The following is a 22,687-nucleotide window of genomic DNA, read 5'->3' on the forward strand; positions in this document are numbered from 1 at the left end:
GTCCTGTTACAGTTGACACAAGGACATACCCTTTCTATTTTTCCTGCTATCATTAAGCTGTCACCGTATTTATGTTCCTAGAACTGAGACAGCTCTGCTGGGTTACGGGCACAATTACCAGAAAGCATTCTGCTTTCTACATCTCCGAAGCATGAGCAAGGTAACAAGCTCTGGACCTGTCATTACCGAGTGGATGATTGTACAGTGCCCCACAGTGCCTGGACTTCCATGGCCTCTAAACTGAAATATTTATGGCCTGGCAGCAGGGGACAGGCACTCGGCCAGTTTCAAGCAGATAGCCGCGACCTCCAAGACTGAGTGGTACATGAGTTCATTACCTCCTCCTTCTACCTCCTATTCATAACTGAGCAGAAACATTTGGAAACTTCTGGACAGAGACAGGATGCTTCTTGCTTGTCAAGACAGCTGTTCTGTTGCTGGTGCTATTACTGTGGGCACTATTTGGAATATGTTTCACTGGTATACACCACTGACAGGTGAAGTATCGTGCAATTGCTGTATCTGGCTGTTGATGAAGATGATGGTGGAGAGAAGAAAATTGCTGTCAGTTCATTTCTTAGAGCAGTTTTATATTATCACATAGATTTAGTTCCCATACCAGAAAACTGCAGCTACTTTCGTTACCCTTACCAGTGCATCATTACACCAGCAAATAAAATATACTATATTATGTTTGCAGCAATCTTTGTACAATTTCATCCAAACAGGTGTCCGTTTAGAGAATAAAAAATTGTCAGGAAGAATCAAAGCTGAAGCTATGACGAGTTCTTTATTGCAGCTTCAGCCTTAGACTCAGGCAAGAGGAGGACCAAGTGTTTTTGCTTTTGTTATTTACATATAAATGATAATCACTGCTGTTGTATTTCAATCAGCCTTCCCATAAAAGTAATAGTGTCAGCAATAGTAAAGATCCTAGTAAATTTTGTGGGATGTTTAGTTCTTCTACTGTGCTATGTGATCCACTTGTTTCCTGCATGTGTCCCCACCAATACTGAGGCCCTTGATACCATGTTTATAAATCAAACAGTAAAAAATTGGCCGCGTGAGTTAGTTTGTAGGTGGGAACATAACTGTACTCACGTAGTAGGTTTGTTAAAAATTTGATTTTATTTCCAACAACTACATGGGATTTTAAAACTATAAATAATTATATAATGTTTTCATTTTAATAAAGGGTATATATATATATTTATTTGTTTGTTCTCAAAGAATCTTTTATAGCAGAGAAAGAACAGAATTGATTAAAAAAAAAAAAAAAAAAGAAAGAAAGAAAAGAAAAGAAAAGAAAGCATGTTCAGGTGTTTGTTGTTTTTTTTTTTTTTTTTTTTTTTTCTCACTAATGCTTTTTCCTGCACCCATAATGTAAAAGATGGCTTATTTTTGAGGAGCAGTTTTGTGCTTCAGTAGTCTTGCACAACTCTGTCAGCAAAAGCTGACGAGTCGAGAGCCTTTGCCTTCCCTACCTGAGGGAAGGATCTGAGCCGAAAGCAGATGTAGAAACCTGAGTTGCTGGAACAGACTTTGATGGATGTGAAGAGCCACAGCAAAGCGGACTAGCCAGAAAAATCCAGGTCCCCACTCAGGTCATGAAGTGTCCATACTTACCTGAAACTCACAGAGCCTGCAACACTCGCTCTTTTCTTTGCCTCTCCAATACACTTACTTCACAGAAACAGGGTTTCATGGCCCACTACTTCCAGGCTGCACAGACCATTTCTTATCCCTCCTCAAAAGAAGCAATGTTCCCTTATACCTGCTGCACACATGGAGAGCCCATTAACTGCTTTTTTCAAAATGCACTGATTTCCGAGGGTTGCAGAAAGTACTGCTCCTGTGACCATAACCGCAGATTCCTGGTAATGGTGGATTTTAAAAGTGAACTTCATTGGTGCACTCCCTGAGTAGTTCTAGCTATATTTTTTTTTCCCTTTTTTTTTTTTTTTTTTTTTTTTCCCCATACCTCACTCTAGCCATAAAAATGGATTTATCAGCCTGTGACAGATAGTTTTCTCTGCAGGTAATAGCACCTTGTATTCTACCTAGCGGGGAAAAGAGCAGAGACTAGTGATGAGAGTAGGGGTTTGAGACAGAATAACCCTGCAGTTAAAACTTGTGCATTAATATCAGCTCTATCAAGTCCAGGACCTTTTTAGTTTTTTCCTGCTGTGAATCTATACAACCTCTTGTTTTTTAGGCCTGACAAATGGAGTCCTGCTCTTCAATACCTGTTACTAACAATGAGGTAAAGCTTTACAAAACCATTGTCATTAAGAGAGTCTTCAGTTCTGGCTGGGTCACAGTCCTCTCAGTGAAAGCATTTTAAATGGAAGATTGCTTTCCTTCGTAGCTAAATAGCATGCCATCAGCCTACAGTGCAAAAAGCACCAAAATGTTCCTGTCTGTAGGTCCAAAACCAGGCCTAATGACTTTGCTACACAGTGATGTTTCACCACAGTCATTCTGATGGTAGAAATTTCATGTGCTAAATAAATAATGTTACATTTTTTATTATTATTTATAATTGAGTGAAATAATACATACTCTGGGCTTATATCAGATAAAAGTATTGCCAATACCATTATGACTGTATAAATATAGCAGAACTGTAATCCCCATGTGGATTTTTGTATCCCAAAATGAATGGAGTTTTTTGGATCAATTATGTAAGAAGTTTAAATTAAATTGCATAGAAGTCATAGAGATGAAAGTAAAGCAGAGTCACCCTCACACTTACTGATAGAAGAGTCCAGTATTAGTTTCAACTCACATTCTATCACTTTTCTTTTTTCCACCCATAGGAAAGTTATAATGGCACAAGCTAAAGAACTCCCGAGTTTATATCATTCCAGTATCCTGACTCATCAATCCAGAAGCTGCACAGCCCATATGCACAAGTCACGGCAGCTATACAGCTCACTTCTAAACAAATCATATGATACTCTTATACCCATGCACACTGACACGCTAAGCACAGTATAGATGTAGTCAGAAGACTAAGCTATATCAATAGCAACTGAAAAGCTCTGTCATTTTGTAATGACTTTTTTTTTTTTTTTTGTCAGCCACCCATATCGTGTAGTCCAAGTTTGAAAATAAATGTTTATAGATTTGGTTATTAGAAGTGAAGGAGGAGGGGGAAGCAGTGATCGATTTTATTAGGAACTCCATAGACATGCAAAAGACACCAGTGAAGGAATAAAGCCTAATACAGACCAGGAATGCCTGATAATTCTCCATTTCTTTGCCTGGTAATTTGATGACAGCATGCTGCATTTTCCCAAAGGGCATCACAGAACCACATTCAGCTCTCCAACAAGGCCTGCCACAATCCTGGCAAAGACTGAGACAAATTAAAAAGATCGTTTATGAACAACTGCTTTTGGTCTTACAAATGCAGGAGACATTTTTATTTTTGTTATTTGGCAGAAGTAGTTCCCAGTATTTTCAATCACAACCTCAATCATTCAGCCTAACAAGGTTGAAGAAAGGTGGGAAAAGGAAATAGGACTCTATTATCATGCACAAAACACATAGATATTTAAGTATGTATAAAAATACATTTTATCTATATTGTATACATGTAGTTAAACTTTGAGCAATGGCTCTCAAGCTGCATTTAGCTTTGAAACCTGATGTTTCTATTAAGTGCCCAAGTTTTCATTACTGTATGTAGCAAGGCAGTTTCTGTACAGAGAAAGTTTCTTTACTGCAGCTGATGCCGTAAAGAGAAGGAAGCAACCTCCTGTGGGCAGTAAGAGTCTCAGATGAAAATATTTATTTTTTTAAAAAAAATGCTGGTCAATTATTAGCTAAGCTGCTGGAGCATGAGCACTCTTTGCAAAGTGACCTTTGGCTGATGGACCTGTCCCCTTTGACACTTAAGCCTGAAGACACCTCTTCTACCAACCAATCCCTGAACTGGGGGGATGGAGTCACACATAGGTTGCTCACAGAGCAAGCACTATGCAAACTTCATCTTCATCAGAAGTTTCGTAGCTGGTGGACCATGGAGCTTCTGGTAAATGTCAGAAAATGGATAGAAGAAAACAAGGCAGCCTTTTTACCTCCTGTGTGCAATAAACTTATGTGAGTAAATGAAGGTGTTTTTTTGTTTGTTTGTTTGTTTTAAATGTTGTTCTTAGATATATAAATATTCTTAGCTAACAGAGGAAACTGCTAAAATGCATACGTGGTAAAGACTCGTAAGGAACCGTAGTTCCTCTCAGGCTACAGCCAGTCATACCGCAGTTTTGAAGGACAGGAACTAGCTGAAATCTTTTTGTGGTAACTCTGCAGAAGCTGTGAAGATCAGTTTCAATATGTCTGCCCCAATTCAAAGTCTCTTGTAGGCAATTAGGCTGCTAAGGGACTTTGTGTCATGCCCTTTGACAATAACCTCATAGAAATCTGAAGAGATGGCATTGCATCCATAGACCGTAAGATTTAGCAAATAGATTCATGCTGCCATCTTACAACCTGGAACAGCTGCTAGAGCTGCTAAGGGTCATTCCAGTATTGCAGAGGAGCTGAATCTGCAGGAGCGATCGAAACTGACAGGGCATATCACATGAAGATAAGGAGAATCAATGGGGAGCAGGGCTGAAAGAGCAGGTTTCCAGGGCATTTCTGAGCTGTCAGGGCAGGGTAGGATGCTCTGAACACAGCATGAGGCTAAAAAGGCAACATTGCGGGGCACTGACTGACAGCTTGGAGCTATGAACTGTATCCTGAATAATTATACAGCTAATATAAGAAAAAAGTGTGGGTATTATGCAGGTTTACAGTATGCATATTGCCAGCGTCAAAGTCCATGAAAAAGTTCCAGTGTAAGTGGTCCAACGTGTGGCACATTCTAGTTGTGTTTCCAAGGATTTCTTTTATCAGTGAACTTGAGGACAATACATGTAGTCCAACATTGCCTCTATATGAAGGTTTTCATAAGAAAGAATAATGTACGAGAAATTATAGAAGACTGAGTTTTATGAAGAACATAAAAAGCAGGTGTTCTTGCTCTTCTATATTTTTCTTCCATTTGAATTTTAACAACTACAATAGCAAAGAATGTGCCTGTTGCCCCTGCCCTGAACTGCTACCTCTAATCAAAAGCTGATTTGGCACTACTGTACCAGTGGCAGTGATACTAATTTCCATTCAAAGCTGCAAGAGTTTGCTTTTCAAAGTAATGGTTGCAAGACAAAAATAAGGTAAGAGGTACATCCTTAGCAAGATGTCTCTGTTGAATCTACAGTTTATGTTCTAAATGAGAAATTCTGAAACTTGAGTCACTGCAATAGTTTCACAGTGGGAAAGAGAAGAAAGTGTCTTTTTACAAGTGCTTTCATTTCTTTCATTTTGAGAATGGATTTAGGAAGCATAAAAGCATATCTATTTCTGAAGCTTACCAATGACAGTGGTAAAGCTTTAGTATTTTAGAGTATGTGAAATATTCATTTTTTCATTCTTCATCAGTAAAATTAACCTTTTTGTTATTACTGCACTACTCTGCACAGCCTACCAGCAACTCTGTGTAATTCTGAAGTAACTCTGAAATATGAGGTCTATCAAAGGTCAGAAAGTTACACGTATCCCTAAATCCTTGATGTTGATGAGTCTCCCCCATAAACACTGTAAAAAGCTAGAGTGAAACAAGGAACATTTTTTCATGATAACGCTTGCATAGATTAAAAAATAATAAAAAAAAAATAATCAATTTCTCCATTGAAGCTTCAGCCTGTGGAGGAGGAGAGAAAAGCCATGTACTATATAGATACTGAGTTTCTCACCACCTGCTCCTAGTGATATCTACATTTTTTCAGGATTTTCCAAAAAAGCTTTAGGCAATTTTCCAAGATGTGACTAATAGATTTCCAAGATTGTTTTCAAAGGCTTTGATACTTTATATGCCGAGTGCAGATGTATAAAGAAATCTTCTCACTGCCTTCTACACTGCAAGAAGGCAAACACCTTAAAAAAAAAAAAAATAAAGTAACTTAAGATCCTAAGTTTCAAAAGAGAATTAAAGGTTAAAATATAGGTCTTACAGTGTATCAGTAAGACTTCCCATCTCTAAATTTGTTACAGCTTTCAGACTTTCATTCAGTTATGTTCCATACAATTGTGATGATCAAAGGTTTTAAGTATCTGTATGGGATTTCAAAACAAAACCTCAATTCCTGAATCATCATCCGCTTAGAGTTTTACCAGAGTCAAGAAAACAACGTGATGTAAGAGCTACAACTTAATTATATATATTTTAATTACACTGTCTTGCAAGCTTAAATACTTTTTAACCTCAAGGAGCAATTAGCGCAAAATCAGAACGCTTGGGATAGCTGATTTTTACAGGGTTGCTAAGGCACTTTTAAAGCTTTTCTTTGAGTTCAGAATATGATACTGTAAGGAGGTAAGGAGACCTCATTACAGTCATGGAGTATCTCATTCTTTGTGGTCTTAAGACATTTTCAAAAGGTTGCCTGCTGGTCACATTTTCTTTATGTGATTAAGAAGAAAAATATAAGAGTATGTAAAACTTAATAGGCCATTGATTAGCAGCTCATTCTAAAAATAATGCAATCAAGTAATTTCCACACTCCTGTAACCTTTATGATACTGAAACTGCATTAACTGTCTCCCAGACGGTCTTAGATGAACCTGCTTTTCTTTCTTATGATTTGTCTTATTTCACTGCAATTATATTAACTGGACAACTTTATTTAGCAGTGTGGACAAACGAACCTCTTTGAATTCCTGCTTGTATTTGATAGTTAGAAGTTTTTGATAGTGCCATTGTATAATTCTTAATCAAAGCAAGAATTAACCCATTGTTGCCAGTTTATTATGCAAAACTAAATCCATAGGGTACCAGAATTAATGTTAGATTTGCCAAATAGTTCAACAAAAAGTTAAGGAACAATGGTTTAGAGAGCAATAGCTTCCCTTTTAATTATTGAACTAATAAAATCAATCAGTTGAATCAAATACAATGGGTTTCTGTAAAAATTAATTAATCTTAAAAGTAGGCTACATGATGCACGTAGATCATGTTTCTCTTATTCTTCAGGGCTGATTTGAATTTATTTCATGAATAATTAGCTATGTTGTTACTGCTTTGGTCTTCCTACCCTTCTCTAGTAGAAGGGTTCATTAATACAGAAGTATTTCAGCATGTCCTTGAAAAGAAGTATTAAATCTGCCTGATAGAGTCAGTTCTGATTTCAGTTCCTTATTTTAAGATACTGGCATGAAGCCAGGAGCTGTAATGTGTACAAGTTCCCATGGTGAGAATAGTAAATTTAAGTATTGTAATCTAATTTAATTCTTTAGATTTTAATTTGATCAAGGAATGGTTTGTCACAACAGTTATTTCTGCTTTACTAATCCTTACTGTGGTGTTCTTTATAATTTAACTTCTCTTCAAAGTAAGCATGATATAAGTACCAGATCAAATAAATACGTTCAGTAATTCAGAATAGTTTGGTTTCTCTCAATTAAGGCTTGTGAAGTGCTGACACAGAGGCATGTATTTCTTTCCTGAATTGTAGGGGAGCATAGTCCTGCTGGTTCTGTATTACTAGGATTTCCAGTTAGCTCAAGTACTTCCTCATTGAAAAGTAGAGGTCAACATCCTTCAGCTCACACGTCAAAGAGAGCTTATGGATAAATTTTGAATCACAGTTAACAATTCTGATTTATAGCGGTTTTTTCCCCACACAAAGGAAACAGAAAACTGCTACTTTACCTCTTTATTAAGATACACGCAGTGATAGATAATTGGAGTTCTATCTATTCTTTGTGACAGCTGAGAAAATAGCTCGCTGAGACTCTTACAAGGGACAGAATTAAGATAAAGGGCCTGAATCTCTTTTTTGTGAATCAACCACAACCGCAAAGAAACCATTGTAATGTTGTTCCACCTCAGCAAAACTGATATAAATAGAAGAGAAATTAGCTCATAATTCCTACCATCAGAATAGAATCTCTAGTAATTCTGCCCCTGGGAACCAAGCATGATTTTACCTTTATTAAGCTTAAAGAGATTTACCTTTATCCTGAACTAATAATTGAGAGGGCATTTTTCCTGTCTTTCCTGTCTTTTACATATCATTCTTTGTCTTTGCAGTTCAAAGCTCTTTCCACTGTTGGTAAACCTTCGTTCTCTTTTCACAGCTAGAGGAACCAAAACACCAGGAGGGAAGTAGATGGCCTCAGGTCATCCAGCAGGCCAGTGGCAGAGCAGGAAGATGCATCTAGGTGTTTTCTCTCATTCTTGTTGCTACTTGTCACTTGCTATTGTTTCATTGACTCACTGTAGTCAAAGCATCACAAAAGTAAAAAATAAAAATAAAAATCCATGAAATAAGGGACACCATGTATGGAGGTAGCTTTAAATTGTCACTTTGCTTTTCTAGGCATCGACATCAATTGAATGTGATGTTTGTTGGAGGACCAAATGAAAGGAAGGATTATCATATTGAAGAAGGAGAAGAGGTAACCTATAAGTTGTTTTAATTGATCTGTATGGTTAGAATGCAGCTACATTTGAAGCTACAGATTAGCAATGCCAGGCTCAGTGGTGTTGTACTCACTAGATCTATTCAAAGTCTTACACAGAATTATACACCTGAACCATAATTTCTTTTTAAATAAACTACGTGTTGAAATCAGATCTATTTTGCTATAGTTCATTTTCAACAGGAAACTAGAGAAAGTACTTTTACACATCAAAATGTGTCATGTCAACATTTTGGAATGACACTTTAGAAAGGTAAGAATATTTTTTAAGTGATATTTTGTTACAGATTATCAGTTTATATTTCAAAAGTAATTTTGAAATTCAGAAATCAATATTATTTTCAGAAAAAAAATATATATATATAATTTCAAGCCAGTGGGCTTTGTGAAAAATATCAGCATTTTCTACTTTCATTCATATTTTGAAGGATAAAGAATATCCTATGGAATATCCTCTTTTCCGAAAGAAAGAGATCTGGGGGTTCTAACTGTTGTCAAGCTGAATATGAGCCAGCAGTGTGTCCTCTGGCAACCAGGAGAACCAACCATACCCTGGCATGCATCAGGCACAGCACTGCCAGCCAGTCCAGGGAAGGGATTGTCCCGCTCTGCTCTGTGCTGGTGTGGCCTCACCTCAAGTACTATTTGCACTTTGGGCCCCACAATGCTAGAAGGACATAAAACTGTTAGAGAGCATCCAAAGGAGGGCTGTAAAGATGGTGAAGGGTCTGGAGGGGAAGACGCACAAGGAGCGGCTGAGGCCCCTGGGTTTGTTCAGCCCAGAGCAGAGCAGGCTGAGGGGAGGCCTCATGGCAGCCTGCAGCTCCCTCACAAGAGGAGCGGAGGGGCAGGCGCTGAGCTCTGCTCTCTGGGGACAGCGACAGGACACAAGGGAATGGCATGGAGCTGGGACAGGGGAGGTCAGGCTGGGGGTTAGGGAAAGGGTCTGCACCCAGAGGGTGCTCGGGCACTGGGACAGGCTCTCCAGGGCAGTGGTCACAGCACTGAGCTGCCGGAGTTCAAGAATCACAGAATCACAGAATTTTCTAGGTTGGAAGAGACCTCAAGGTCATCGAGTCCAACCTCCAACCTAACACTAACAGCCCTCCACTAAACCATATCCCTAAGCTCTACATCTAAGCGTCTTTTGAAGACTTCCAGGGATGGTGACTCCACCACTTCCCTGGGCAGCCTGTTCCAGTGCCTCACAACCCTTTCAGTGAAGAAGTTCTTCCTAACATCTAACCTAAAACTCCCCTGGCTCAACTTAAGCCCATTCCCCCTCGTCCTGTCACCAGGCACGTGGGAGAACAGGCCAACCCCCACCTCGCTACAGCCTCCCTTGAGGTACCCATAGAGAGCGATAAGGTCACCCCTGAGCCTCCTCTTCTCCAGGCTGAACAAGCCCAGCTCCCTCAGCCGCTCCTCGTAGGACTTGTTCTCCAGGCCCCTCACCAGCTTCGTCGCCCTTCTCTGCACCCGCTCAAGCACCTCGATGTCCTTCTTGTAGCGAGGGGCCCAAAACTGAACACAGTACTCAAGGTGCAACTATCTCAACAAAGCTCTCAGACAAAGCTCTGGGTGTACACATGAGTTGGTTTCCATGATCCTTGCAGGTCCTTTCCAGCTCAGGATATCCAATGGTTCTATGAGAATAGAATCTCTCCATACATGTATTTTTCAAATCAGTCCCCTTCTCTGCATATCTTCTGTATCAAAACAAAGCCATGCAACTCAAAGCTTTGAGTAATGAGAAGCTGTTGGGCCGACTATAGAATATCGGACGAAAAGGTGGAAACCTATCAAAATTGTAACATTATTCTCACAGCCTGCCCTCAGCTGTGGGCACAGCCGTGTCTGATAAGGTACCAGGCTACCCATCACATTCAGGATATCCCTTTTTGTTAGCTGCACTGTGTTGGCAGGTCCCTCAGGGTGGGGAAGCAGGGAGGACAGACCTCAGGGCAGTGCAGTACGAAGCAGTTGTCACTGACCAGAAGAATTTACCATCTAGCAGGTATTTGACAAGGAAATTCCAGAGATACTTAGTTGGGGAAAACAAAGTGTGGTTTTGTCAACATGATTGCATCCTTGGGAGAGGATTAACCACATCTGTAGCATGACAGCTCAGAAAGCACTGAAAAGAATATCACATCTATATGGCATGTTTTAAAGCGTTATATGTTAGATTAACAAAGTGAATTTTGTTAAGGTCAGTGACATTAAGTTTCTACCAAGCATAAAATAAAGGCAGATATGGAAGTGAATGAGTCCAAATTATTTTTTCCTGCAACTTAACAAAATTGTTCTTATATAATTAATTTATTTTCTTGCTCTGAAGAACATCCAAGATGTATATACTAAGAGCAAAACAGAGAAGAAAAAAAAAAAAAGCTGAGGTTGAACTGGAATAACAGTCTGCACTGAAGTGCTAAATATCACAGAATACAGAATCACAGACTGGTTTGTGTCGAAAGGGACCTTAAAGATCACCTAGTTCCAACCTCCCTCCTACGGATAGGGATACCTTCCAACTATGAAGTATATAAATACAATATATTTATTTCTTTTTTTATGATCTTGCTTCTCCCTGCATCTCTCAGTTTATGCTAGATTGTTCTTGGTCCCTGAGCAGTTCCTATCCTGTTGCATTTTAAAAAATTGTCTTTTTTTCTTCCCATAAAACAAAAGTCAGATGAATATCATTTACATCAGTTTTTTGTTATTGCTGTTTTCTTTTCACAATGCTCATACATTTGCACCTTCTAGTGATCTAATGAATCCTTTAAATCTATGTTTTTCATTTAAAAATTGTAAGAGAGTTTCCTAGTAAAAGGGCATATTCATAAATAGGGATTGGGATTAAAAAAACAAACAAACAAACAAACAAAAAAAAAAAAAAAACAGGTCCTTTATAGTTCTGAGTGATAATTTGAAACCCAAAATAGAGGCATACCGTTAACCAAATCATGAATGCAAAAACTCACAGTCCTTTTCACAAATGTAGCTGATACTGTTCTACTAGTATTCTGATACCCACAAAAAATGGTTTAGAAAGGAAAGTTAACTAGAATTGTTTGTATTTGTTCAGACATGATTTTGTGCCTGTTATTAGTCACAGCTTATATTGTGTCCTATGGCACATGTGCTGTCAGCCCACAGTTCACAGCAGGAAGCAGCTCACACGCAGAGATGAGGGTTTAGGAGCATCCTCCTAAATCCTCCTCCTCCTAAACTGTTCCCTGCTGGCACCTTTAGTGTGCAGCTGTATCAGGAAAATGGGTTCTGATGGCTAATTATGAGAGGGTCTGGAGATTTGATTTGGAATCTACATCCATGGAGACAAAAACAGTACCCAGTCTCACAATTTTTTTTCCTGCTTAGCAGGGGTTTCCTAAATATGTAGCTTGATACCTCGCTCCTTCCTAATTTTCCACACACTACTTATTTGCCAGCCTTCTGCAGAAAAGTACTGTCTCAAACCCAGGACATTGTTTTCTATCAGACAGATTTTATAAATGGCAAAATTAAGCTGCACCTTACAAGAGATAAGCTATTTGCATTCTTTGGCTTTAATTTATCACTATGTCATAGTCATTCTTTTTCCTGTATTTGCTTTAGGACATACATCTTCTGTTGAAACAGCAAAATGTTGCTTTAGGACATACATCTTCTGTTAAAATAGCAAAATGCTGTGAGAAAACATTTTTATAGCTACACAGACAAAACTTTCTTAATAGGCACTAAATAGATTGTGCTATATATACATATCTAGTTTTGTAAGTTTTTATACAAACCCTTCATGAAGTACTGATGAAAAGCTTGTATAGAAAGATTGTATGCCAGTCCTGACAATGCTCAGCGCCTTATGGCTGAGGGTCATAGCTGTTTTTCAGGTCCCAGACATAACTTGGTTTCTTTAACTTTTCATCATACAATAGCATTTGTGACGTGAAGAGTTAAGGTGTTCACACAGCTCACAAAATTCACGGTGTATTTACTGCATTTTTGCTTACTTGCAAAGCCTGAGTAGGGGAAAAGCTATTCTTTTATCTTATTCACCTTATTTATACGATAAGTGAAAGCTGAAGGGAACTGTTTGCTTCAAAGGACGTTAATGACACATAAAAACCATGATCATAACAAAGCTTAACTATAGTAAAATCAGTTTCAGATTTTATTTATTGCACAGTGTGGGCTGCTTTGGGGGAAGGTGGGATATGCTAAATCTAGGATCAGAAAAGTAGTTAGGCTCCCATCTCTTTACCCATTTCAGTCCACCACTTAAACATAACAAATCTCCAATAGCTGCCTTTAATTTCATAACAATTCATATTCTCCTCACACCTGATGTTGAGTCTACATATAATAGTGCAGTTCCATGCAGCAAAATTCAAATCAGCCTTTCATCTACCACCTGCAACACATTTGCATTGGCACAATACTGCACTTGGTGTTAAAAGCCCTGCTTCTCATTGTGGCATGAGTGCCTGAAGTTTCTGCTCTTGGCATCTAGGTTGTTTCCCGTGTATGCAGCCAGCTACAAACTGATGCAGCCCCAGGTCAGAGTCCTAGCACTGCACTCCTGCAGAGGATTTTCAGAACAGAAACCCTCTCTCCTCTGATCAGCTTGGCCAATCCCTTCAGCTTCGTATAGCATATTTACACTTTCTATTTGGGATACAGTTGTTGTGCTCTGAAAAGCGATAAAGATTTCAAGTCATATCTGTCACAGCTCATCTGCATTTCCTAGCCTGAGCTTCAATTTCTCTTTTTCTCCCCCTCACATACACACCACAAGTAGGATTTGGCTCCAGTTTCTGACAAATCTGCTTAAATGAAGCCTGACCCCTTCTTCTAGCTTATGCTGCTCTCCAGGCAGCATGCTTTGGAGAAACTCCCCTAGCAACTTCATTCTCCCTTTAGATTGTATGGGGATACTGGATGCCTAAGGAGAGAGGAAAGTGGCTAGGATGATCATTCCGGTAGGTGGTATTGCAGTGCTTATCTCCTGAGTTAAACTGAGAACATGAGTCTTAGCAGAGCAAGCAAGATCTTTTTGCTCCTTATATTTTAAAAACACATTTATCTGGTGAAAACTCTGAATATTTTAATAAGAAACAAAGCTCATATTAGAAAGCAATAAGAGTGATGATCCCCTTGCATCAGAAAGAGATTGTGTCTTCAGAAATATGTTTGCTGCATAAAATTGTTAGGATGAGTCTTGGCTAGTATTCATGTTTCACAGGTGACATGTAAATGAGCAGAGAAAAAAAACAACAAACAGTTTGCTCTGCCTTCCTCATCTGTTTGCCTTCCAGACTTCTGATGGCTGAAAAGCCTTGTGATGAGTAAGGGAGAAAATTGTTTTTCTGTGCTCATGTAGATCAGTCACTGCTGAAGTCTGGAGAACACCCAGACTTTACTCCCACATCAGAATTTGATTTGCTCTTCATATTAATTTAGTACTTAACAATCTGACGTGCAATGCAAACCAGGATATGCCAAGTCAGAACGTCGTCGCAGAAGTGGCTAAGCAATCCTAAATTCCACTTTCAAAATCAGCGATCAAAGTATAGTGCAAACTGCAGATTTCTTTAGAGGCCCATGAATAAGTTGTCAGCCACAAGAACACTCACAGAGCTCTGGGCTACTATATCTAGGCAGAGTTTGATTTCAAAGGTGGATCTAAATTAGCAAGCCATACACCGAACTACTGAGCATAAAAGAGAATCACAGAATGGCTGAGGTTGGAAGAGGCCTCTGAAGATCATCACCACCCCCCTACCAAGCAGGACCACCTAGAGCACATCTTGTGTTGTACTTGGCCTGTGCAAACCTGTTAGAAATTCAGCACTGATCCAGCTGCCTTTCCTCACAGTTTGACACAATGCTATCCAGTTTGAAGCACAATCAAGCACCCACACACTCACCACTACTTCATTACTCATGTGTCTTCATGTCTTTTTTTTTTTTGGGGGGGGGGAGGGGGGTGGGGGTGGGGGTGGAGGGGTACGTAGGAAGAGCTCATATTTGCCCAGAATGCAAAGCTTGGTCAGCACTGAAAAAAAAGGAAAAAGAAAAAAAAAAAAAAAAAAAGAAAAAGGAAAAAAAAAAAGTTCCAGTAAAATGACAGTATAATACTATATTGGCAAACTGTCCTATGAAACAGGCATGGACTATAACTCACAGAAATGTTAAACATTTGACAGTTTCCTCAATAAAAGTTCAGGGTATAATATAAGGACATCAGTAGATTCAGTAATTACAGCCACTTTAATGCATCACAGTGACATCAGATGATTTATAGAAGCCTAAAGCATGCAGACATTCACAAAAAAAAAAAAAAAAAAAAAAAAAAAAAAAAAAAGGACCATAATTTACAATGGTAGGTAGTATTTAAGTTCAGACAGAAAAACAAACAAACAAACAAAAAACACATTTATTGGCAATGGAACAATGCATACCTCCCTCCTCCTTTTCCACTACAAAACAATTATTTTAATTCAAAACTCAGTGTTGTGTCAAGAATCTTTTCTTGTGTCTGGATTGCTCTACTGTTGAGCTGAAAGGCTCCTTTCCTCTCCTCAGCCTTCCATTATCAGTAAGGTGCTTATCCACACAATCTGTACTCACAAACAGCACAAAACTGTCCTCCTGTTGTTCTTTGCATCATCAACATGTCTGTGCAAGCATTTAGGAACAGTTCCCTCAGTAGCTATAGGGAAGATACCACTCCAAAAGTCATCAGTTCCAAAAGGATCTTTCAATTTCTGCATTGCCCATGCCATGTTATTATGGGGGCATTGAGTGCACCCTCAGTAAGTTTGCAGATGACACCAAGCTATGCGCATGTATCAATCTGCTCAAGGGTAGGAAGGCTCTGCAGGAGGATCTGGATAGGCTGCACCGATGGGCTGAGGTCAACTGCATGAAGTTCAACAAGGCCAAGTGCCGGGTCCTGCACCTGGGGCGCAATAACCCCAAGCAGAGCTACAGACTGGGAGAGGAATGGTTGGAGAGCTGCCAGGCAGAGAAGGACCTGGGAGTGATGGTGGATAGTCGGCTGAATATGAGCCAGCAGTGTGCTCAGGTGGCCAAGAAGGCCAACGGCATCCTGGCTTGTATCAGGAACAGTGTGACCAGCAGGGCTAGGGAGGTGATCGTCCCCCTGTACTCAGCTCTGGTGAGGCCGCACCTCGAGTAGTGTGTTCAGTTTTGGGCCCCTCGCTACAAGAAGGACATGGAGGTGCTTGAGCGGGTGCAGAGAAGGGCGACGAAGCTGGTGAGGGGCCTGGAGAACAAGTCCTACGAGGAGTGGCTGAGGGAGCTGGGCTTGTTCAGCCTGGAGAAGAGGAGGCTCAGGGGTGACCTTATCGCTCTTTTTAGGTACCTCAAGGGAGGCTGTAGCGAGGTGGGGGTTGGTCTGTTCTCCCACATGCCTGGTGACAGGACGAGGGGGAATGGGCTTAAGTTGAGCCAGGGGAGTTTTAGGTTGGATGTTAGGAAGAACTTCTTTACCGAAAGGGTTGTTAGACATTGAAACAGGCTGCCCAGGGAAGTGGTGGAGTCACCATCCCTGGATGTCTTTAAAAGACGTTTAGATGTAGAGCTTAGGGATATGGTTTAGTGGGGACTGTTAGTGTTAGGTCAGAGGTTGGACTCGATGATCTTGAGGTCTCTTCCAACCTAGAAATTCTGTGATTCTGTGATATTACCAATGGCCTGTGTGAGAATCCATCAGAACCTTATATTCTTAGATAAGATAGGTCTTTTTTGAAATGGAGGAGAGAGCATTTCTCCACCCAAACGACTATGTTGTACAAGGAGCCTGACATGCTCTGTAATGAGGGCTAATATTGCATTTATACAGTCATTCAGTAACACACAAGAAAATGATATGAAAAGAACATGGGAAAATGGAGTGCAATGAGGATAAGTAACCTGGCAATGTGGCCATCTAGACAACAGTTTAATTTAGCCATGGTGATCTCCTTCGCACAAGGTGAGCTTTCCACTCATGTAAGAGCTCTCAGCATGAGGTTTTTTCCAGTGCATCTTCAGTTCTCTCTACTGTTTCATTCCCCTGGTAGAGTATTTATTCTTATGTTCATGAGTGTGTTCCTTGGATTTTGAAACATATATCAATCCATATATCAGGAACTGTTTCAGAAAAAAAAAAAATAATTAAAAATTAATTAAATTAAAAATTTGATTAAGCTTTTCTAACGGAAAATGTTTGCTTCAGGGTTTCCATAATACTTGGGTGGTTTCTTTTTTCTCTTATTAATATTTCATGAGCACTTTATTACCATTTTGTTAAAATTGTAGTGAATAGCTACAGATAAAATAATTTCCACTGTAGTTCTAACTTTGACTCAGATTTCAGGCAATTTTAACCTGAATTTCAGCAACTATATGTATTAGTCTGCTTGGTTTCTAGCTATGGAAGACAGAATATGAAAAGTATATAGAAATTGGGCAGAGAGGCAGAATGAGAAAGGTAAAGTTGACTTTTTGAAGTATTATTGCCCATCATTATACGGTACGAGTAAAAATGTGCCCATTATTCCAGGTCAACGACAGACCTGCTTACAGATCATAGCACAGCTCTTCTATGAAGCACGAGGCCAGGTCTGAACACCTCCGAGCCCTCACAAAGCTACTCTGAAAACAGAACCGTGGAAAGGTCACTGAAGGCAGAATTACAGGTTCAGTAGCCCTGCCCTTATGTAAGCTTAGAATATAATCCTTTTACACACACAGTAGGATGAGGAGCAGCTGTTGCAGGGCTTCAGAGTGACCACAGAAATAAAACAGAACAGCTTCTAAATGGGCAATTATTCCCACTTGAAAAAGCTCTGTTAAAATTAAATAAATAAATAAATAAATAAAAATGGGCTTGCATATCTGAAGCGTTTTTGGAAAGGGGGCATTTAATCTGACTGAATGGAACAGTGAAGACCCTGATACATCTGAGCTGAAAAACAATGGAAATGAAGCTTTATATGCAGTACAATTAACAGATGTCTCAACCATAAATTCCCGGCCCTACAAAGTGTAATCCCCAGGATTAAAGACAGTAGAGCAGGGTTCCAATATGTTTGTGGAAGAGCTCTTCAAGCAATTACACATCTCTTGCACAGCCTGTCATATGTATGCAGATAATGGAAATAATACATATTTCATAAAATTTTAAAAAGCAATGAAGGTTGGAAGTCTATTATGTATTGTTAGAAAAAAGCTGTAAGTATTTGCAAACAGATTGAATGTTTTTGTGCATATATTCTTTAAAAACGGAATATGAAGTACAGAATGTTTTGGAGCAGTTGACCTATTGTTATTTTCCCATTCCTTCAGCTCTTTTACCAAGTGAAAGGAGACATGTGTTTAAAGATAATTGAAAATGGGAAGCAAAAAGACATTTTCATCCGTGAAGGGGAGGTAAAACACCATTGTTTTTCTGTTATTGTTGTACGTATGTATGCTAAATTAATATTTTATGAAGTATATCAAAATTAATTTATCGCTGCTATGTAAGAAATGGCATCAGGATTAAAAAAACAAATAAGTGCTTGAATGCACTGTAACAAATTCCATGTAATTAACAGCAAACGACAATACTCTGTCCAACATTTCACAATTTCAGTAAGAGATAAAAATCTGCGGGTACTTGGGATATCCATTCAGACAGCCAAGAAAATACTGAAAGGAGTTCTTACTCCCCTTCATGGCATAGAATCAGCCACGTGAATTCAAGTGAATCAGTCTTACTTACACACTGTCAGGTAAATACTGCCCACCCACCCAAACACCACATTAAATAAACTGCTTAGAATGTTAGAAGTTAAGAAATTCAGGTATTTTCAGCCTTCTTTAGTTGTCACAGCTAGCTTTCACAACCATCATAATACCAGAACAGTTTTTAAAGAGCAATTTATGGACAAAATGTATCCACCTTCATTCAGATGTTTTTCCATGTAGTAGCAGATTTACTAAAGCACAGATTTCAATGCTGTTAATGAGCTTGTAGTAACCGCAAGTAAAACACCTAGTCACAAGTTATTAGATGTGCCACTACTGCCGCTCATTATCATTGTCAAAAGCTTGAACTGCTCTCAGTCTTTGAGAGGATCAAATATTAGATCTAGTGGGGTCAGTCTTTAAAGGGAAGGACATGTATTAGACCCAACAGCTTAGTCACTAGAAGAAGCATTGTGACCTTTTCAATTAAGAAACAGATCTAAACTTTCAAACCTGTAGATGGGGACAGTCTGGTAATAGATTCTACACCTGAGATCTGGGCACATACCAGAGCATTAATGAAAAGGAACACACAATGTCCACAGAGGGAAGACCAGCACCAGTCCTACTAAGGCACTATCATTCGCTCTGTCCTGCAGACAGAGAAGTTGCAATGACACGCCCAAACTCAGCTATGAAATCTGTAACACTCAAAAACAGCACACGCTTACCACCACCTTCCTACATAGTCAAATAGATGCTACAAGAAAATTTATTTTCAGGCTTCAGTAATAGGCTTCTCCCAACCAAATGTTGTCCATTCTCTGTCACAGTCCCTCGTATTTGTTAATTTTGGAGAATTCTCCTTATCACACAATCACAGGTCTCACTGTGTTGGAGGGACACACATGGATGATTACGTTAGAAATCTTCTTGAGCTGACAACGAACTCACTTTTTATTTCCATTTCTGCTACTGAGAAATTGCAGTAAATTTATACATGTAGATTCCAGATAGAGTAACTGGTTAGATTTTCATTTTATGTGTGTCTAGCAATGATGATCAATCTAGGAGGACTGCAATAAAGGCAATGCTGATCGCTGAATCAATGGTCATCATTCACTGAGAAAGCAAAATGCAGCATCTGCAGGCTGTTGGTACCAAACTGAATGCAGCTGCAAGGGTACAGTTTGGTTGGTACCAAACTGAATGCAGCTGCACAGATCAACAAGGAGCAGGGGGAATGTGGGGACAGTGAACAGAGGACTGGGGACAGGAGAAGGATGATATGCAAAACAAAAACCCTCCTACCACTGATGCTTTCCCATTTCTTTGTCTGAACAGATGTTTCTCCTACCTGCTAGGATACCTCATTCTCCTCAGAGATACGCAGACACTGTGGGTCTTGTGATCGAGAGGGAAAGATTAAAGACAGAAATTGATGGGCTCAGGTGAAGTATAACTGTTGGCTATTCTGTTAGGATTCATAATATGAAATTAATTTCTCATGTCAATACAATACTGTATTATACTTTTGCAGTAATTCAATAGATACACCCTGACAATTTTTTTTTACTAGTTTTGTCCACACATGCATTTATCTATACACAAACAGAGATCTCATTTAGCATTTAGTTTAGGCTAGCAAGGAACACATTGAAATGTCTTCACAACAAGTCCTGTGGTTAGAGCTATCAACCTATAGATCACCTATGAATATCACCTTAAGTTTAAAAACTCAGAGTTTTGTAACAGCACAAATCAAAAGAGATTTTCATATCAGTTCTGGCAAGTAGAACATTAATTCCTTGGTAGGCACTGAAAACAAAAAGATAAAGAAGAGCTTTCCTGGCAAATGTGTGGGTAGCTAGAAACAAAAGACAATTTTCTTAACGCTATCCCCCCTACATTGTAAACACCTCTGTCTAGGTTTTATTGCCTTATGAGAACAATGTCTTCAAATAAATGAAAGATTTATTTTATATTCTAGTGGGAGCAAGACTGAGCCTTGTTCTGTAGCCTTGCAGAATTCATAAGTCTAAGAAGGCAAGTCACAGCAGTGATAGCCAAGTTAGAAAAGCTGGTTTGGTATTAACTGGATACAGCTGACCAAAGTGAGTTCACAGCTACTCACGTAGTTTATAAAGATTTAAAATTGCAGTAATATCTGTAATGTACTGTTTTTGTCCTTTTGTCTGTAGTTTTGATCGTTGCATGGGCCATATCAAATAAGGGGAATTTTGAATATATGAGCTAGAAATATATGTACACACACACACACACTGTTCAAAGAATTCTAGAGAAAAAAATAGGAAATTAAGAGGAGGATAATTCAGAAAGTCACCTGAATGGATTTGAAGCTGAAGACAAATCCACTTAACTTGAAGCAGCGTTTATCTATGCACTTTTTTTTTATTATTAATTTTATTTTCATAGCAGGTCCATAAATCCTGAGCACTAGCATTATTAAAAAAGATATTTTGAGTTAGAAACAATTGGCTAGTGATTCAGAAAATGATGTTCACTTGTAATAAAAGAACATAAGTAGCTGTAGGTAACTTCAGATAAAATAACCTACCTTATACACAAAGCTTGTAGATGTCATGAGTTACAAAGATACTGAATGGCTTTACAAGGAACCCCAGGTAGATCTAGGGATTTGCACTTTGACATAGTCATGCTTTGGGTGAGAATTTAAACTAATCAGAAGCTACCATATGGTTTGCAGGTGGAAAAAATAATTGGATTAACAAAACACACTCTTAATTGAAAATATCTAATCAAGTACCTGAAAATAAATCACTTAGAGGTGTTTAGTGGCCAGGGTTTCACACTGACACAAACAAAGATGCCTGAAGTTTGGGAAGTGAACAATCATGTTGTACTTTTGAAGCAACACTGGCTCTATGCATGCTCATGGGAGATGGGATTTACAACCAGAACTTCTGTTCTTGTCAAGCTTCTCACTTCCACCCACCTGCAGCAAAGATTGCCTTGAAGTATGCAGACTCAAGGTCTAATGTTATATTACCATTACATTATTTACCATGCCTACAAGCTTCAGTCATAAATCAGAGCCACCAGCATGCTGATTATTGTGCAAGTGAAATAAAAAGAGCCTGCTTCAGTGTTTCAACCTAGGTAACAATTACATGCTTTGTATTATAATAAAAGTGCACTAGCAAAACTTAATCCTATGGCAAACTAAGCCAACTAAGTTTGATTTTAGTTTTTAGATTGTATTATTTCTTTAATGCCTAGCAAGGTGCATATTCCTTCCAAAGCCTTTTCCCAACAGAGACATTTGTAACATTTCCCTTCTATGTGGATTCTCAGGTAACCAACATTTGTGTTCATAGCACAGCTTTTCTTATGCTGTAGGCATTAATAACGTTACCCTCTTCCCAGTACCCTCTTTTTCCAAAACTGGAAGAAGTGCAGAGCTCTTAGAAAGTTTCTGGACAATACTAATATGGATATATAAGACATACATGAATACACAAATACACATACATGTGGAGTATAATTATATAAGCCTTGTTTACCCCTTTAAACCTGAATTCCAGTCATTTTAACCCAAAGGACACAGGTCCTATTTACAATCACTTGTCATTATGAGTGACTGTACTGGAATATCTCTCCATTGCCATGTAGTTGTTCTTTTTTAACCTGTAGGTAACTTATATTTTTGTCATCCCAGAGACAACAGCTACTTTGTCCTGTTGATCTCAGCACAATTTATTTATTCATTAAGACAAAATAATGCAAGTAAAACACAAAGTGACTTTGCAGATTGACAAGCTAAACAACACTTTCCAAATTTATGCAGCCAAATTTTTTCAAACAAATCCATAATCCGTCTTGTATTCTTATCTGCCCATGCATGAGCAATAAGCAAGAGGATTCTCTTAGAAATGAACATTTATCTAACAGCTGCCTGGAAGCAGTTACTACAAACTGTATTTGGGGACAGGTATTTTTGTAGAAACTATACCCAAAGTGGGGTTTATTGGTCCCAAAGAGTTATGGCACAAAACAATTTCTAGGATTAAATCTGGAAAGTTTGTGAAAGGAATTTGGTAACTTATGCAAAAGTTGATCAGCAGAACTACTAGGCCCTTGACAGAAATTTAAGCACCTCACCAGTCAGCTAATCAGGGAAAAATAAAGCTTCCCTAAATAACCACACTTCAGAATAAAGTACACCATGCTTGAGAATAATACATGCTTACACACATCAAGTAGATATTTTATCAAAAAGAATGCATGATCTGTTAGTTAATAATAAAAAAAAAAAAATGTTTTTACTTTGTCAGATACTATGTTGGAGAATCAACTAATGTCCTATTTGAAAAGTGGTTTCACTGTGAAGATCTCGGCACTCAACTTACACCAATAATTCAAGAGTAAG

General features: G+C 38.8%; 1 protein-coding gene across 2 annotated transcripts in view; it reads left to right on the forward strand.

Moving 5' to 3' along the window:
- Nucleotides 1-3,123: 3,123 nt before the first annotated feature.
- The window catches only part of HAAO (3-hydroxyanthranilate 3,4-dioxygenase), a 35,819-nt gene continuing 16,255 nt past the window's right edge, over nt 3,124-22,687 (forward strand). Inside the window, exons 1-5 of one of the 2 annotated variants that reach the window (XM_084512661.1) lie at nt 3,863-4,107; nt 8,430-8,508; nt 17,893-17,976; nt 19,621-19,727; nt 22,593-22,682. In XM_084512661.1, the coding sequence (XP_084368787.1) occupies nt 3,878-4,107; nt 8,430-8,508; nt 17,893-17,976; nt 19,621-19,727; nt 22,593-22,682 (590 nt within the window). In that variant the 5' untranslated portion in view covers nt 3,863-3,877. Of the gene's footprint in view, nt 4,108-8,429; nt 8,509-17,892; nt 17,977-19,620; nt 19,728-22,592; nt 22,683-22,687 lie in introns of both variants that reach the window. The other variant, XM_084512662.1, reaches the window with a different exon arrangement.

Source organism: Aythya ferina (assembly GCF_964211825.1).
Source record: "Aythya ferina genome assembly, chromosome: 3".
In the NCBI taxonomy this organism is placed as follows: domain Eukaryota; kingdom Metazoa; phylum Chordata; class Aves; order Anseriformes; family Anatidae; genus Aythya; species Aythya ferina.